Source organism: Panthera onca, chromosome D1 (genome assembly GCF_046562875.1).
Source record: "Panthera onca isolate mPanOnc1 chromosome D1, mPanOnc1 haplotype 2, whole genome shotgun sequence".
Taxonomy (NCBI): Eukaryota; Metazoa; Chordata; class Mammalia; order Carnivora; family Felidae; genus Panthera; species Panthera onca.
The window spans coordinates 85,164,193-85,182,044 of record NC_138348.1 but is presented as its reverse complement, the minus strand read 5'-3'; the positions used below and the strand labels follow the sequence as shown (position 1 = coordinate 85,182,044).

Genomic DNA, 17,852 nt, shown 5'->3' with positions numbered 1-17,852 from the left:
TGTGTGTGTGAGTTGACATTCAGAAGGGAGGGTAGAGAAAGGAGGGAATGTGTTTCACAAACCTCCAGGAAGGCAATAGTAAGCAAATTGTCTTAAAGTTTTTCTCTGGTTATAGGATTTCATTTTTCCCTATCCTCAGAAGTACTTCAATTTTGCCCCAAGCCCTACAAGCACCATTGTCTCAGTACAGAACTAAGTGGTATAGGAATCTGGTAAATGGAACAATATCCATGCCCCACTGTGTTATCACCTCCCTGCCCTTCAGGAAAAGGCTGAGGTAACCAAGGTCTCACAGATTAAGAAGCAAAGCCCAAGTCTCTGTTTCCCACCAGCAGAATAAAAAAGCAAGAGGGACAAATGTCCCCAGGAGCTTGGTGTCTATAGCAGGGTCAGAAGGAGTGGGAGAGTGGAGCAGAGCAATCCCAAGGTGATGCCAACCTGTTTCCTTCCTCTGAGTGCCTGCTCAGCCCCTGTGTCTGGAAGGTGCCACTCAGCATCCAGATGTGCTAATATCCACCGCTTCTGACAGCCCGGCTTGTCAGCAGCCACAGGCCATCTGTGGGCTGACACTTGAGTTCACTGACAGGAATAGCCAAGCTTTGCTTTCCCACTGTCCTCTCTCCCCAGTGCTAGCCAGCTGCAAGCAGATGGCAGCAGGCCATGGGCCACTATTTAGTGAGCCAGGGACAGGCAAGCCATAGTACAGGGCCATGGGTGATGGGGTTCCTGGAGTGGCACTGTCTAGTGCTGATTAATAATTCCATGTCCATAGCACCCCACTAAAAATATTGCAAAGCAATGTTTTGGGAGACCATTGGAGCCATGTCTGCTGCCCTAGTTTTCAATGCAGAGAAACCAAGGCCTGGGAAGCTCAAGGTCAGCATGCATATCTCATTGGGAGTCCAAAAGGAGAATACAGAATAATTTCCTGTTTTACTGGACCTGTGTTTTTTGGGGCAGGAGAGCATCTTACTTAATAGATTTTGTTTAATTAGAACCTGTCTTACTGGGTAAATGAATGGATGAATTATGTTCTGCTAATTTTCATTGCTGAGATAAAGCCCTGTGTGAGCTGGTATGGGCCAGGCTTGTCTTCCTCCTCCTTCAGCAATAAAGAGTGCTGTCTCCTTCTGTGCACAAGCCTCTTTTTTGCCCTATTGCTAGGAGACCAGAGTGAGGTGTTTTGTTTTTGTTTTTAATGACAAAAATTCAGACATGTTCCTCTTGTCTTACACTTTTGGCTACTCTGTCTAAATGGAACAAGAGCATATGTCACTGGAACCCATTCCACAGATTGGTAGGCTGAGACTCAAGAGAATACCTTGAGCCAACCAAAGAAACCTCAAAGCGCTCCTAACCAGAGTTGTCAGTCCTCTGCTTTTCACACCTTTGGAGGCTTGGGCAGAATCCCACCTCATGATATGTGCACTCTGCCCCATGAAGCTCTGACACAGGTTTGACACAGTGAGCACTAGGTATAGCTGTCAGTAGCTGATGTGGGAGGCCCAGGCCCAGAACTGCTAAATAACAAACCCAGGCAAGTGCCAACTGTCTCAAGACTTTTCTTCTGTAATTTTCCAGGCTACTGAGACATGGCAGAGGGTTCTAAGAATGAGAGAAAGCACAGAGCAGACAGGATTGAAGCAACATGCCAGGACCCCAAGCCACTCAGGATCTATCCCTGATTAATCTCAGGTTGAGCAACACTGCCTGGATCCAGGCTACTGAAAAAGCCATCTTTATGAGGCTGCCGACACCTGTCTCCTTCTCAGACCTGCTATTGCCAGTGGGCCAGTGCTGAGTGCTGACAGCATGTAGTCTGACCTTATTAACATGCCCATTATTTGTAAGGGATTGAAAGCCACAAGGTAGGTTGGGAAAAAGAGGCACAAATCTATGATTGATAAAAGGATGATTAGGTCTTGATCATAACTGGATCCTCATTCCTTGTTCATATCTCATTTGTAGTGAGTCTAGGCCTCGGATACTCCTAATGGCAAAGGGTTCTCCTACTTGGTCTCTCAGGCAAACCAGGCAATCTTAGCCAACTCCTCAACTCTGTGCTGGTGATGAAGTAAGGGATGGGGAAAGAATTCACAGAAACTTGGCTATAGAGCCCACCCCAGGACTCACCCCAAAGCCAAGCATTCCAGCCCAAAGAGCCCAAGGCCCAGGGCACTTCTCTGAAGAGAGATGTAAGAAGCACATGTGCTGGGAAAAGAAGAACCCTGTACCTCACAGAACTGCCTATGCAAGTCCAGTGCTCTCAGGCCAAGCCTGATTAAGTAATGGAAGATGTGGCTGTGGCCGTGAATCCAAGCTGACAGAACTGTGCATGGGGCATAACTCAGTCCAGTGCAGGTAGATGGGGATGCTTCACAGCTAACTTCCCTGCTTAGAGTCACAGCATAGAAGCCACAAGCAGGACGGGGCCAAGGAGAAGGGGGCAAACAGGAGGTAATGGTCTGAACTTGAGGAAAGAGGGACTGTGCTGTGCTCCAGGGAACTGAGCCTTGGCCACTAAACATAGCAACACCTCCTCACCCCCAGGATCCTGCCATTTCTCACAGCTGAAGGGAAAAGGCAGGCAGAAAATGGGTTTCTACAAGAGTCCTGCAGGTCATAGACACATAGTTTTTAAACTGCAGACCAAGTGGGTTTACAGCGCTTCAGAAGGTTCTGGGATGCTGATTAAAGTTGCAAGTCTGAGATGGGGGCAGAGAGTCTGCATTTTAATCCTTTTCCCCCACCCCACCCCCACTCCATGATTCAGATGCAAATGTACTTTCCTCCAGGTTTCTCTTGACTTGCTTCCCCCAGGTACCCATCTCTCCTCCTACCTAGGACCATTAAAGCTCATGGCCTCAGAAGCTTCTTGAGCCTTGGCGTGACACTTGAATTGTCAGCCTATGCCCTCTCCCAATCTTGGGTGGGGGTTCATTATAGTTTCCACTTGCTACTGTCTTTCCTATCCCAGAGAGTCAGCCCAGAAAAGCAATTTATGAACATCAGTCTCCTCCTGGAAGGCACCAAGAGACAACAACATTAGCCTTAAAATTATTCTGGGATGGAAACATGTTTACCAAGAAACAGAAAGCTGCAGAATAAAATGGCATCGAGGCCCAACCAGGTCAGGGTTTCATTATTACATTAGCCTCTGTCTTTAGACACAGGAAAAGTAAATGGCTAACGAGCTGGTATTAACCCCGATGGGAGAAAAAGCATGTGAAACAAAGAAAAAGAAAAGTCTAAAATCCTAATGAAGGAAGTAAGAGAAGCAAGGAGGAAGTCACAAGTAAGCCGTTTCTGCTAATCAGAACTTTTGGGTACAGCCAAGTTTCATTTCCCACAGGAATCCTTCATGAAGTGATGTTTTCCTTCTCTCCACATACACTTCACAAAGCCAACTTTTCCTCCTCCCTGTGAGACCTCTCAGGCCAGGCTCCTGGCACAACCAGCATAGAGAGCAGCCTCCAAGCAGGACTGACACTAGGCTCTCCCCTGTGTCCTGCCTTTGCTCTGCGTCCACCACACTGTATTCCAGGGAGAGCTGAAGGTGCTTGGAGGTGAGGGTCATTCCCTTGAGCACAGCTGCCTTTAGGTATGGAGGCTTCTCCAGCAAGCAAGGCCAACACTCCCCACCAATGGAGTAGAGCTGCGTTTTCGGGTGCCATGGGACCTCTAGAGGGAGGTATCACCCTGATTCCTTCAGGGTGCACTGCAATGCAGCTTCAGCTGACTAGGACTCACCCCCTCTCCTTTTGAGATGTAATTTTCTGATTCCTGCCAGAAGAAGAGCAAACCCACAGCCCAGAACACTTGGGGTGAGGGTCCTGAGCTCTGCTGCTCTGCCTGCTTGGACCCCAGCACAGTGGGAGGAGCGCAATCTGGCAAGAGGAGGCCCTAATAGCTGCCAGCCAGTCAGGGACTTGCTCACACAGGAGAAAGTTTGTCTTCTCACACTGTGGACCCAAAGAGCCCACCTGGCTCCCTCTATCAGGCTGGAGCAGGTTCTGAGTATTCCCTCCCTACCTTGCCTCCCCCCCCCCCAACCCTGTCTGGCCACCCCCCCCCCCCCACCTCCCAGGCTTGAATCTGGAAGAAGCATCTGGCACTATGAACTTTGCAGCCTAAAACAGCCAAGAACATGGTTATGCAGAGCTCATCTCTGCTACAAAAAGTACAATTAAAAAAAATTAGAAAACATCATACAAGGGATTTCTTCTTATTTTTTTAAAGTTACTCCTCTCTTCTTTCTCCCCAGTAAACTTTAATTTTTCGAATTTCACTTTGGTAGCTTAGAAATACTTAGGACTTTCATTTCTTGAGAATAAAAATCAAAACCAGTGATTCTGTATATAAAAATATAAAATTATATGTTCTACCTATATCAGGATATGTAAGGTTTAAGAACCTCAGAATTTGTGTCTGTGTATATATGTCTGGGATTTTACATTTAAGCGAATGTTTACCTAAATGCATGTATCTCAATTTGGGGAAAAAAAAGGAAAAGAAAAGAAAATCGTTACTGGGTTGGGGTTTAGTATGGAAACCCCACAGACCCTTTGATGCTGCCTAAAACCTTGGCAAGCATAACCAGTCCCTTCAGCATTGTTTGAAGGATGCCTGCAGGCGTTCAGTTGTCTGCTTGAGAACAGCATGCGTGCAATTATCAAATCTATTAAAACGTGTTGGGTTTTGCAACACTTCCACTAAGCTTTTTCTGGTAGCATTGCAGCATCTTACCTATGTCACTGCAGATTTGTTTTCCCCAAACAAGTAACTGCTGTGATAGCTAGAATCACATCTAAATCATTAGATAAGATAGGGGAGGTGCTGAGGAGAATCAGGTAAATCCAGATTCCCAGCCTTCCCCATGAGAACATTCCAAATTCTGTCAAGGGAAATTCACATTTCCCAGGTGAGGAGTCAGAGAAGACACGGAGAAGATTGTGGATTCCAAAGGCATAATCTGCCCATTTGGTGGAAGGATAAAGAAAGGAGAAGTGGTAGGCAAGAAATACAAGAGCAGGGGGAAACGGGGGGGGGGGGGGCAGGGTTCTGGAGGAAGGGAGGGAGGAAGGGGTGGAGGGAGAGGAGTGGAGAGAAAAGAGACAGGAAGAGAGACAGGAAAAACAGAGATATAGGAGGTGGAGAGGTAGACACTGATTCAGAAACAGAGAGACACCAGATGGGGAGAGAAATAAGGATGCCCCGTCTGCCCTGCAGGTCCCAACACAAGCATCGACAAGGATTTACAACTGGGAGTTTCAACCCCTCTTCTCAGACCCATGGGACCACAACTGGTTAATGCCAGTTGGTACCTTGCAGAGAAACAGAGGTGCCTCACAGCAGGGTGCAGCTCTCGAACCCAGCTCACAGATCGCATCTCCGGGAACAGAGAGCAAATCCTGTGCTGCAAGCATCTGCGTGCCTGTGAGTGAGGGAGCGGATGTGTGTGCGTGCATACAGCAAACCTACCTCTTTCCCCCACATGCGTCTCCCACTCCCTCTCTTCCTCCTGGGCTCTCCTCTTTCCCCCTTCTTCTTCTGCTCTAACATCTCCAAATCGCCCCAGGAAGAGAAAGACCCCTTCCCTGTACCTGGGATGAAGAGCAGGGCGGTCGTCGCGGAGAAGACGATCCAGCAGGCGGGGTGGTACATCTTGAGGCTGCGGTGTCTCAGCTGCTGGGCTTGCTACTGCTTCTGCTGCTGCTACCGCTGCTGCCTTCCTCTGTGCTGAATTCTGAGCAGGTTTAAATCCAATGTTTGCAAAGGGAGGGAGAGAGCAAAAGAGAGAGGGAGCAAGAGAGAGCGCGCGAGAGATGGGAGCAGGCAGGCAGCCTCTCTGATTTTTTTTTTCTTGCACATACACACAACTGGTAAGAATCATCAGCACCAATCTGTACAGGGCTCAAAGCAGACCTCCTCCAAAGCACGCATTGGCTCCACTCTGCTGAGCGACACCCGGACGCTTTCCTATCTGGGAGGTTTGACTCCAAGGGGAGTTGAATCTTGTCCCTTCCTCACCCCTCACCCGAGCACGGCAGTGTGCACCGGTGTCTGTGTCAGTATGCCAGAGTGTGGCTTCCGTGGGCACACAGGAGCGCCTCCGTGGGCAGTGGGGAGGAGGCTGAAACTGTTGGTGTCATCCTTACCCAAGCAGGGCTCAGGACACAACAAGAAAGGAAATGTTACTAAAGCCCAGGCCAATCCATTCCTTATCATTGTTCTGTCTTCCTGGTCTCCAGGTAGGGAGGCAGAAGGAGCCATAACCCACAGAGAACACTGAGACCTTTAAATCTATCCCTGCTCCCCCATTCTGCTATTAAGAGCACTTGGAAACAATTCAGTTTTCCCAGCAGGAAGATGGGTGTGTTAGGATTTTTTCACCAAGGATGCAGAGAATTGGCCAGTTCCCCACAATTAGAGCATTCTGAAACTCTACCAAGACAAGATGCTATAGAAGCCCAAACAATTGCTATGATTACAGCATAGGCAGGGATATATTCAGATTAGATCTCAAGGAAAAGGAAACTTGCTGAAGTCATCAGAAATCTTCAGGAAGAGGCCATGAAAGAATACCTGTGGCTTCTTGTCTTCCATTTCACAGTCCAGCCTGTCCCACAGTAGTTCTGGATGTGATGTACCTCAGAATTTCTCCTGCTCAGCACCTGCTCTAACATGGCCTGTAGCCTTCCCTAAAGCATGCTTGTGAGCAGTATGGTTTGCTTGCTGAGTAAATGCTACCCCTGAAGTATTCTTTGGACTTTGAGGATCTGTGATAAGATCCTCAGGTATTATAGAAGGAACTGAGCAGATATATTAAAACACAACTTCTGTCCCAGGCTTTCCTCCAAAGATCCACAGTGCCTTGAATTCCCTCCCATCTCAAAGTGTGTGCAGGGTTGGAGATCTTAAGTGCCTGTCCCCCATGTAAGAGCACCTTCCTCCTCCACTGCAATGGTTAATATTTCCCCCAAGTACCTACTACAGCACAGGTATTCACATGTATCTTTTTAGTTAATCCTCACCATGGCCCTGCCACATAGGCTTTGCCACTCCTGGATTTTAATAGACTGAAACTGAGGTTCAGAGAGCTTTGGCAACTTACTAAAAGCCATGCAGCTAATAAGAGTTGGGATTCAAACCCAGGTCTGTCCTACAGCAAAAGCCACCATTTCTACTAAAGTGGTTATGCCTCAATCAATTACCAGCAAGCTACTGCAGTCTAACAGAGTTCCTCTCTTCTTCCAAAAGGAACCCCATTTGTTTTTAAAGAAGTAAGACAATTAATTACTTCCCTTCTTATAAACAAGTCTGAAAGCTTTATGAGTCAAGTAGAAAATACATGATGAATATATATAATCATCACCTGGCACTTACAAACTATGTACTTAATATAAAGTCCTTTTTTAAGGCTGGGAATATAAAGAATATAATTTGCTCTTCTTTGAAAAGGGTATACAATATATTTGAAAAGACCAGCCAAAAATTAAAATACCTTTTGACTCTACGTAGAAGATAATGGACACACACATAATCTACACACCAAAGTTGAAAACATGCCATTCACAGAAAAATCGATCTGTGAGTCCTTTGGCCATGCTAGAATCCTATAGAAGTTTATAAGAATTATAACTAATTGCTGAACCTGCTGCAGAACAGAACTGGCTTGAAAAGGGAGGTAGACCAGAGAAATTAGATGGATATGCCAAGTCGGAGAAGCTGAGGAGACACAGACAGAAACCCTTTAGGGGAAAACTGGGGAGGACTTTGGGGAGTAAACAGAAGACAGAGTAAAAGAGGCCTTGAATTCCAGATCAATGATATTTAGAAATTCCCTACTGCTGTTAAGAAAAAAAAAGTTATATCTTTTTAAGCAGGGAAGCTCTATGAATAAGGGGAAGTTTATTTATGTAAGTTAATCTGGATAAGGTGAACAGGGTCTATTGAGGCTGGGGTACTTGTTAGTAGGTCTGGCCCAGATTTGACACCTTCTGGAACTAGGTGGTAACAGTGGAAGAGGAAAAGCTGGGGGCTGGGTGTGAAACAGAAAAATTAGTCAGTCTCAGCAACTAAAGGCCTCATACAAATCATAGACATCACTTCTGCACCCTCTGTGGACCAAGATTTTGAAATATATCAATCACATTTTATCTGAAGACTTGTCTTCCTAGAAAGTGTCATTATAACTTTTTGAGAGATGAGGAAACCGAGATTCAGAGAGGTTAGGTAATTTATCCAAGGCCACACAGTTACTTAATGACACAGCTAAAATGCAAACCCAGGTTTTTCGGTTTCCAAAGTGAATGCCTCCCTAAGAAAAATTCATAATTCTGAGTACTCTCATTTTATTTCATATCTGTGTGCCAAGTCCTCTGTTATTGGCTTCATATATCCCTTATTATCTTCTCAACAAGCTAGTGAACTAGTCATTATTATTCCCATAGTGCTCAAAGAGCTTAAATAACTTCCACAAAGTCACAGAGTTGTTCAGACATAGAGCCGGGGTTTGGGGCCAGGTCTGCCTTCACCAACAGGGCTTTCACCACAAGGAGGAGAGAGAAGGACTTTTACACCCTCAGCAGGCACTCCCTGAGTGCCAACCATGTGCTGTTATTTTAGGCTACCCTGAGATGCGTAGGGCAGACTAACCCCTCTCTAGGTAAAAGGACACACACACTACCCCTTTGTGAGCTATTTGGGTAGACAGGAATTAACCTTTATCTCCCTTTATTGGACCAGACACAATGCTAGGAACTTCATGTATGTTTTCTCCCCTATCTCTACCCTCATTCCACAGGTGAAGAAATAGACACACTTCTAGAAATCTCCAAGTTCCCTCTCCAAGGATAAGTAATGGAGAAATTTTGGTCTTTGTTACAACCAAGTTTATGTTCTTTCTTATAACAAAGTTTATGTTCTTTCTCTACTTCCTGTGAGTTACATTTTTTGTTTTAAAACACCCCATTTATTCAACCAGACTATTTCCTAATACACACATGCATGCACACACACACCCTGGATCTTTAATTAAATTCACACTTAAGAAACATCAATATATATCAAGAAATATTTTAGTTTTCAAAATGTTATGCCTAATAAAATCTTCCATAAGGAAACACATAAATATGTATTTTTACTGATCAATTCTTCTAGGTCTATTATATGATTAAAATATGTCTCTTTTATTTAAAAAAAGAAGAAGAAGAAATGTATAAATACATATTTAATCAATAGATGGCACCAACTCTGAAAAGAGATATTACGGTCTACTGGGTCTATTTAAACACCTTAAAAAAATACAAATACAAATAAAAATGCTTCAATGCATATTTACTAAGGGGACTGTTCTCCTCTCTGGGGTAAATAATATGCAATTTTATACCTTCTATGATTTTTTTTTCTTCCTCTAAAGCAAACAAAATCATCAAAACTGTATTTAAATAGCAATAAGGTAGGGGAACAAACCAACTGAAACCAGGCAATTGTGCAATGAGGCTGACTGTCACACTTTTACTCCAGCCTATGCTTCTTTCCTCTGGACCAGGGATGGTTGTTAGGCATACCTCTTCAAATGCAGTGACTGGCTTCTTAGAGCTAGATGTAGAATGGGGAAGGCTGGGGCACAACTGGGGCCTTCTCTTGTGACAAATAAACCTGGGTCACTGTCTTACCTCTTTCCCTACTAGCTGTATGTCCTTGAGTAAAGAATACAAGGACTCTCTGATCCACATTTTTAAAAACTGTGTATACTACCTTTTGGTACTATATATATATTCATTCATTCATTCACTCATTCATTCATGGAATAAATATTCATCATGTACCTGCTATGGGTCAGGTAAATATCTACTATGAGTGATGTACAGGACATGTAATATAAAGCAAGATAAAATTATGACTGTCCTCACCCACCTAAAATTCAGATTAATAGGAAAGACAAATACTAATCTGTTAATTGTATCATTGACCACATTTATAAGTGATTATAGAAAAAAAAAATACAGGTTGGTAGGAGAGCACAAAACAAAGGGGAGATGGAGAGTGTGGGAAAATGCCCTAAGAAGTGACTTCTAAACTGAAATTAAAGTAGGCACTGGCCAGGAGGAAAGAAGCCGAGATTCTTCCTAGCAAAAAGTACAGCCTGTGCAGAAGCCCCAGTGCAGGGACCTGACTTGCGGAGACACTAAAGGCTCTTTCTTACAATTCACATTCAGCAACTTTTACTGAAATCAACTCAGTAAATAGTGTTAGAATGATGGATCACTGCATTTGCAGCCTGACTAAGGGACAAGGAAGGATAGAATTTTAGATATTGTAACATTGGAATTTTTTCTTGTAAAAAATAAAAAAAAGGTACAGATGGTAAAATACTACAGATTAAAACCTAACTCTGTCATTTTAGCTTTAAATATTCCAAAATGAACTGGAGCCTCCTGGGCTACAAGCGATTCCCTCAGAGCAAGCTGAAGACTCTGAAAGGTACCATAACTCCCATAAACCACAAGGTACCATTTAGTTCAAAGGAGCAAGAATTGATTAAGCAACTGACTTATGACTGAAAGAGTAAACACTTCTGAAGTCCCAGGGACTGCAAACCAATCCCTTCCATAAAATAGACCCATGACACACATCTTTCAGACATGTGAACTAGGACTTCCCCAAGGCCCTGCAGAGAATTGACAGAGCTAAGATTTGTCTTAGAGCTGTCTTAGAACTATCTGACTCCAAAGACTGAATTTTTTCCATCACACTTTATTTTTCATTTGAAAAAACTTTAATCAAAGATATATTACATGATTTACCAAATTACTAGTACTAAAAGGCTTATGATTGAAAACAGGATTCCAAATCTCACTCCTCAGAAGCAGCCACTTCTATCTCTTCTACCTATTCTTTTTAAAAACCTATGGGGCGCCTGGGTGGCTGAGTTGATTAAGCGTCTGACTTCAGCTCAGGTCATGATCTCACCATTCGTGAGTTTGAGCCCCATGTTGGACACTGTTCTGACAGCTCAGAGACTGGAGCCTACTTTGGATTCTGTGTCTCTCTCTCTCTCTCTCTGCTCCTCCCCTGCTTGTGCTCTGTCTCTCTCTCTCAAAATAAATAAACATTAATTTTTTTTTAATCTGCTTATTTTTTATTTCCTGATTTAATGATTTTTTTAAAATTAGCTATTGACTTTGTACCACAGAAGATAAGGATTTAGTCCTGTTCACCACTAACCCCCACAAATCTTTCATTAACCTGATATAAATGTCACAATTTTTAATACATCAATATTTAGTATTTACATTGTTATGATTATTTAACTATTGTCTTTCTTGTGTACCTTTTAGCTTTTCCCAGAGATGATATTTGCCTTTTTGTTTCATTTGCTGAATTTTTTACGGACTTATATCTAAATGTCTCCAACTGCCCTGTAGAATTCTATAATTCATCTCAGTATAATTAAAAACATCTAGCAATCAGAGCACCTGGGTGGCTCAGTCAGTTAAGCATCTGACTTTGGCTCAGGTCATGATCTTGTGGTCTATGGGTTCGAGCTCCACTTCAGGCTCTGTGCTGACAGCTTGGAGCCTGGAGCCTGCTTCAGATTCAGTGTCTCCCTCTTTCTCTGCCCCTCCCTGGCTTGTGCTCTGTCTCTCTTGCTCTCAAAAATAAATAAACATAAAAAAATAAAAATACATCTAGTAATCTATCAGTATCACGTTTTTTAATGTTTATTTTATTTATTTTGAGAGAGAAAGAACAAGCGGGAGGGGTGTGCAGAGAAAGAGAGAGAGGGAGAGAGAGAGAGAGAGAGAGAATCCCAAGTAGGCTCTGAACTGTCAGTGCAGAGCCTGAAGCAGGGCTCAAACCCACAAACCATGAGATCATGACCTGAGCTGAAGTCGGACATGTAACCTAGGTCTTGTTTCTTGGTGCTCTTCCTTGTTTTAATTCAACACAGCTTTTAACAGTTTGCTGAGAAAACATTCATAGATGGCCATTATGCAGGACCTTGAATACTCAAAAATGTCTTTAATCTCACTCAACTGAAGTATGGTTAGTTCAGCTGCCAATAAAATTCTAGTTTGAGGGACACCTGGGTGGCTCAGCCGGTTAAAAGTCTGATTCTTGATTTCAGCTCAGGTTGTGATCTCATGGTTCCTGACATCAAGCCCCACATCAGGCTGTGCACTGATGATACAGAGGCTGCTTGGGATTCTCTCTCAATCTCTCTCTCTCTCTCTCTCTCTCTCTCTCTCTCTCTCTCTTTCTGCTCCTCCTCCATTCATTTGCACACACATTCTCTCTCTTTAAAAATAAATAAATAAGCATTGAACAGAGAATTCTAGGTTGAAAATTATTACCCTCTCTAAATTTTGAAGCCATTTCTCCATTTTGACCTAAGTTTAAACATTGTTGAAACATCTGATTTATATCAATTTGCATTTTTGTATGTTAATGACTTGATTTTCTCTCAGTAAACATTTAGAATATTCTCTTTATCCATAGCTTTCCAAAATTTCACAAAGATGAAATTCTTCATGTGGATCTGTTTTCTTCCATTGTATCAGGCATTCAGTATACTCTTTCAATATAGAAATTTCATTTTATTCAACTCTGGGTATTTTTATTTATTTTTTTTCAAAGCTTTGAAAGTTTTCTCTCCTTTATACTATTCATTCTTTGTGGAATTTCTGTTAAGTGACTATTAGTTTTCAGGATTAGTTCCCTAATTTTCTTATATTTACTCCTCTTTTTCTTATAAGTATTCTTTATTTTAATTTCCATTTATCCTACTGATTTAAAAAATTATTATCAAATTATTAATTTCAAAACTTCGTTGCTGTCTGATTTTTTATAGTGCCTATTCTTTTTCTATAGTTACAATATCTTCTCTGAGAATGTTAATCAACACTTGGTGATGTTTCCTTTTACTGTCAGCACTGTTTCCATTTCCTTTGTTTTATTTTATGTTTTAAATTTTCTTTTATTCTGCTTATTTGTTTTTATATTTGTCTTTCATGTAAGAAAGCTTCTTCAACCGTCTGGTGATCTTTGGTCTTCTTTTCCTATTTAAGAGTAAGCAACAATAGACTGGCTGGCATCTGTGCTTTCCAGTGGAGTTTATTTACTAGTGGACGCTTTAAAGATTATTAGGCAAGGAATGGTCTTGGAACCATTTCCTCCAAATGTCAATATTGTAGGTCTGTTTGTCTTGAGTCACTCAGGTTTCCAAAAGAGGCCTTCATTCACCCACCAGGATGATAAAATCCTGTTTTCCAATATTCTAAAGGTGGCCAGTGGGTTTTACCATTCAGGTTGGAGATCCACAACCTCTCTATTTTCACCAGGTTACTTCAACTGTCTCTTGTTCTTCTTCAATTGCTTCAAAAAAGTTAATTTCTCATTCACGGGATATAGGAGAAGCAGAATGAAGTGAGGGTGTGTCTAATACAGGCTTTCAATTCATCCCTTCAAATTTCTGCCTTTTGAAGTACCCTATAGCTGTCATTCCTGGGCTGTCCTGGGTTCAGTGGTGTAAACCCACATAGTTCTATTTATACATCCTCTGCAGATGCCTTACACCTCTGTTTTATTGTTGTTGTTGTTGTTGTTGTTGTCGTGTGTGTGTGTTTTACTAAATCAATTGCCACTCTTCCTTTTCTTTTCAAAGAAAAACCCACTCTCACCCATTATTATTTTTTCTTCCAACTTTTTGCCCTTGGGGTTTGCACCTTTTTAATCCTTTGCTATCATTTTCATGAGATTTGAGAAGACACTGAAGACCAAGATGGCAGCCAACTCTCCATGATGAACTGAACACTAGTTCATACACTTGGTACCATAAAGCAAAAAAGATTACAAACAAAATTCTCAAAACACCTGGCACAAAAATCTGTTTTTCCAATATAAAGCTAAAATCCTTCATAAATGGAAGTAACTAAAATAGGAGCTAATGTTGCTGATGTACATATCAAAGACTTGGACATTTATAATCTCATTTATTTGTTTCACTCCCATATGAAGTAACATAGAGAAGGAGTTAATTAGCTCTATTTTCCAGGTAGAGAAATAAGGAGACGTTGCAATTTATTTTTTTAAGTTTTAATTTATTCATTCATTTTAAATCATCTCTATATCCAAAGTGGGGCTGGAACTCATAATCCTGAGATCAAGAGTCACATACTATTCCAACTGAGCCAGCCAGGGCACCTGAAGGTGCCCCTGAAATTTACATATATATTTCAAAAGACCCAGAGGGAAGAAGCCAAGACTAAAATCCACATATTCTAACTTAAGTCTTAAGTGATCAGCTAATTCCAACAATGAGTACTCCTTTCAATCATTATTATTGTTCTTGTTGTTGTTACTAATTACATAAGTATTGCCCTGGTTCACTTACAGCTCAGAAACTGGCTAGATTTATTCAAGATAATATATTGTCTAATCTCACATTATCATAAAGCCTTCCACTTAGATATGCCTGATCAAATTTTAGCAAGGTATTGAAGAAAATGGCATACAATTTTCACCTATATATGCGTTTTTTTTTTCCCCAGGACAACTTTCAAGAAAGAGCTGAAATATTCTAGCTAGTGGAGAAAAAAGTCACAGGGTGCCCACACCACGTGTAAGTGGACATGCATGGCCAAACGCCCATGCCTACCCAGAACACTGTCCACCATCTTCTCCCCAGATTTTGTCTCCCTTTCTCTCTCTGTCCTTTCTCCCCACATTTCGTTTCCTGTCTTCCTTTCCTCCCTGTGTGAAGGGGCTGGGCTGCTCCCTGCACTCTCCTCTGGATGAAAAGGCTACTCTTCTCTCCTTGACATCATGTTAGTCTGTGAATAAACATCTATTGATTTGCATTTGGGGAAAGAAAAAGAGAAAGGGGGGGGGGTGAAGAAAAAGAAAAACACACAGCCATACATTCCCTGACTACATGGCTACCAAGGGGACATGGTCAGGCAATGGCAAAGAATTTTAACTGTGTCTCTTTCTCTTTCTGCCTCCCAACTCCTCCAGCCTCTCCATCACACCAGCTGCTGTTTTCCCCCCACCCAGCCCAGGCCCACTTGCTGAGAGGCGTCCAGCACAGAGACAACATCTCAGTCTTCACCCCTCCCCCACTCGTATGCTCAGACATTGCTGACACTGACCCTTTGTGTGAGACTGGAGACCCAAAGAAGTGTTCTTGCAGTATAGGAGCTCAGGAGAGGCAGGAGGTCTTATTAGCATAGGCTGGCCCCAGAGACTACATGACAGTGACTTCAGGGTTGTGCCTGTTGCTCTAACCGATTTTAAAATAAAGTTCAGGTAATTTAAAAGTATACAACTAGGGATCATACACTTAGGTTACGATCTAGGTTCTGACATTTTCCAGCCATGAGGTACTTAATTCCATATTCGACTTTTCCAGAGACCAACATTCAATGCATAGGCAATGCACACATTCTTTAAAGGATTATACCATTCAAAAACGGCACAGAGATGCAGGTACAAGTTTGTCACCTCTGGGGGCTGGGAGTATCACATACTCTATGTGGTAAAGTGGCTGAGGAACCTAATTTTCCATGTGTCTATCTACATCGAAAATGAAGTCACAATCTAATTGAGGGCCATGTTAGCTTATTTTCAAGTAACATTTACTGAGTATTTAATTGCTGAACACCCACTGTACACATGAAGAACTGGGTTTGAATGGAAGACTGTAGAAAACATCATGGCCCTGCCCTCCTGCTCTACATTTCCCAGGGAAGGGAGGGAGCAAATCAGGGATGAATGGGAAAACCCTCAGAAAACATAACCAGTCCTAAAAATGCCCGATAGTATTGTTGTTGGGAACGGTATTAAATTCACTAGGCCTGGCCAAATCTGTGTGTTTTCCTAAAAATGCACCTACTATTAGCCAAAGATATTGGGTCCATTTAAATGAAATCAGCAGGCACAGTATTTTAAATAATCCCTGTTTTGGTTCAGTCCACATGCACACCTTTTAAAATGGAAACACTGGACCGAGTAGTAATGACAGGGAAAAAAACCAACTCAAGCTCCATCTATTTGGATGGGAAATTGTGGATAGCTCAAGACTGAAATGAATCTGATTTCCCTCCTCAGCAGAGGGTTGACTTACTTTACAGCAGAACTGCAGCATTTATATGAAGATGCCCTCCTGCAAAATTAGATTCTTCAAGCTTCACTAGGTACCTGTGTTTGACACACTTTCTTCTCCTTTCAGTATTTCCTTGAAGGATGTAAGAGCCTCAGAGGCTCCAAAGTTCTGTTAAACTAAAGGCTCACATGTTCGGATGCTAACCTAAAGATACCCCTACTCAGAAGGCTATACTATTGAAGTGCAATTGTCAGAAGGGGAAGTGTGGATCAATTTTTCTTTCTTTCTTTCTTCTTTCTTTCTTTCTTTCTTTCTTTTCTTTTTCTTTCTTTCTTTCTTTCTCTCCTCTTTTGTCTCTGAAAGGCACACTGAGTAGTCCCTGGAATGAACTTTTGTCCCCCAAACTTTTGTCATATCATGCCTGGACACAAAAGCTGATATAAAATGAGAGATCAGAATCTGAAGAGGAAGTTATGTGGACTTCGTTCACATAGAGCAGAATTTTGAGTGGACGTGCCCTCCTTTTATTTATTATTTTCAACAGAAACTGTGTGTCTCTCATTACTTCCAACACAAACACAGGTTTTGAATTCTCCAGGAAAATTGGGCCTATGGCCCCAGCCACCCTGGAGCAAGAAGAATGATCAATTGATGAATACTGGCCTCCTTTCCAAATGAATCTCTTGTTGCCTGACATCAATATTTCCAGAGCCTCACTTAAATGCATACGTTCTTATCAGAAATGTGTGGCTGGAGAAAATAACTTCATTAATATTGTGGCAAAACACCATTATGGACGCTGAGGGAGTCTGTTTGTTGCAGCTAAGTCTGCACACAGAAAGACCTCTGCATAGTGTCCCCATGTTCCTAGGAAGCTACCATGGACTCCTCAAGGTCACTTAGGGAATAACTCATGAACCATATTACCACTTGTCCCTTTAGGAGCCACCTGCCATTACAGCCTGGCCTTAGAAGTTTCTAAAGTCCTAAAAAGAGAATTTCCCACCAACATGTGACAGCAATTTAGGTGGAACTCAGCCAGTGGGGCTTTTTGCCAGAAGCTGCCAGTGACAAGGTTTGGAGCTAAGGGATACAGACCTGGACACAACAGACAACAAAGGGTCCAACAATGCCAAAGGGCCCTCTTGTTCCTGAGTGTCTCAGCCTTCACCTTTTTGCCACCACCTTAGAGCACAGGACCTCCTAATGCCAGTGCTCTGATCTCTGACAACAAAGAGGAAACATTTCTTCCACTGGAATTTTCATTGAAGAAAGATAACCTCTCTAACTGCCTCCCATGAAGAAGGCCCAAGACCTGATCCACAGTTTCCAATGCCTTTCTTTTGGAATAGCATATGGCAGCCTGAGGGCTGGATCTGACCTTCAGACACACTTTCTACGTCCAGCAGTACTTTTTAAATGGAATATGTTGCCAGTATTTAAACATCTGCTCATGCAGATTTTCAGTTACTCTTGAAAAATGAGAAGACCTGGTCATGCTGATTCTTCATTCTGTCTGAATAAAAATCATCTGATGCTCTAGCTGCCCCTGTATAAAGGGAAGCATCCTCCATCTTGCTGCCTCACCAGACCTACTGCATTTATCTACATGGCTTCCCTGGGCCCACAGGCCTCAGGCCTCATCTGCTCCTATGGAATAAATTTCCAGTCTCTCTCTCTCTCTCCCTCTTACTCTCACTCTCTCTCCCTCCTCCCTCTTTCTCTCACCCTCCTTCTATAA

The 17,852-nt window shown here is 42.5% G+C and overlaps 1 protein-coding gene across 2 annotated transcripts in view; it reads right to left on the bottom strand.

Moving 5' to 3' along the window:
* OPCML (opioid binding protein/cell adhesion molecule like) overlaps positions 1 to 6,059 on the bottom strand; it is a 1,068,196-nt gene extending 1,062,137 nt beyond the window's left edge. For both annotated transcript variants that reach the window (XM_060605265.3, XM_060605269.3), the window contains exon 1: positions 5,604 to 6,059. In XM_060605265.3, the coding sequence (XP_060461248.3) occupies positions 5,604 to 5,664 (61 nt within the window). In that variant the 5' untranslated portion in view covers positions 5,665 to 6,059. The remainder of the gene's footprint in view (positions 1 to 5,603) is intronic.
* Positions 6,060 to 17,852: the final 11,793 nt, after the last annotated feature.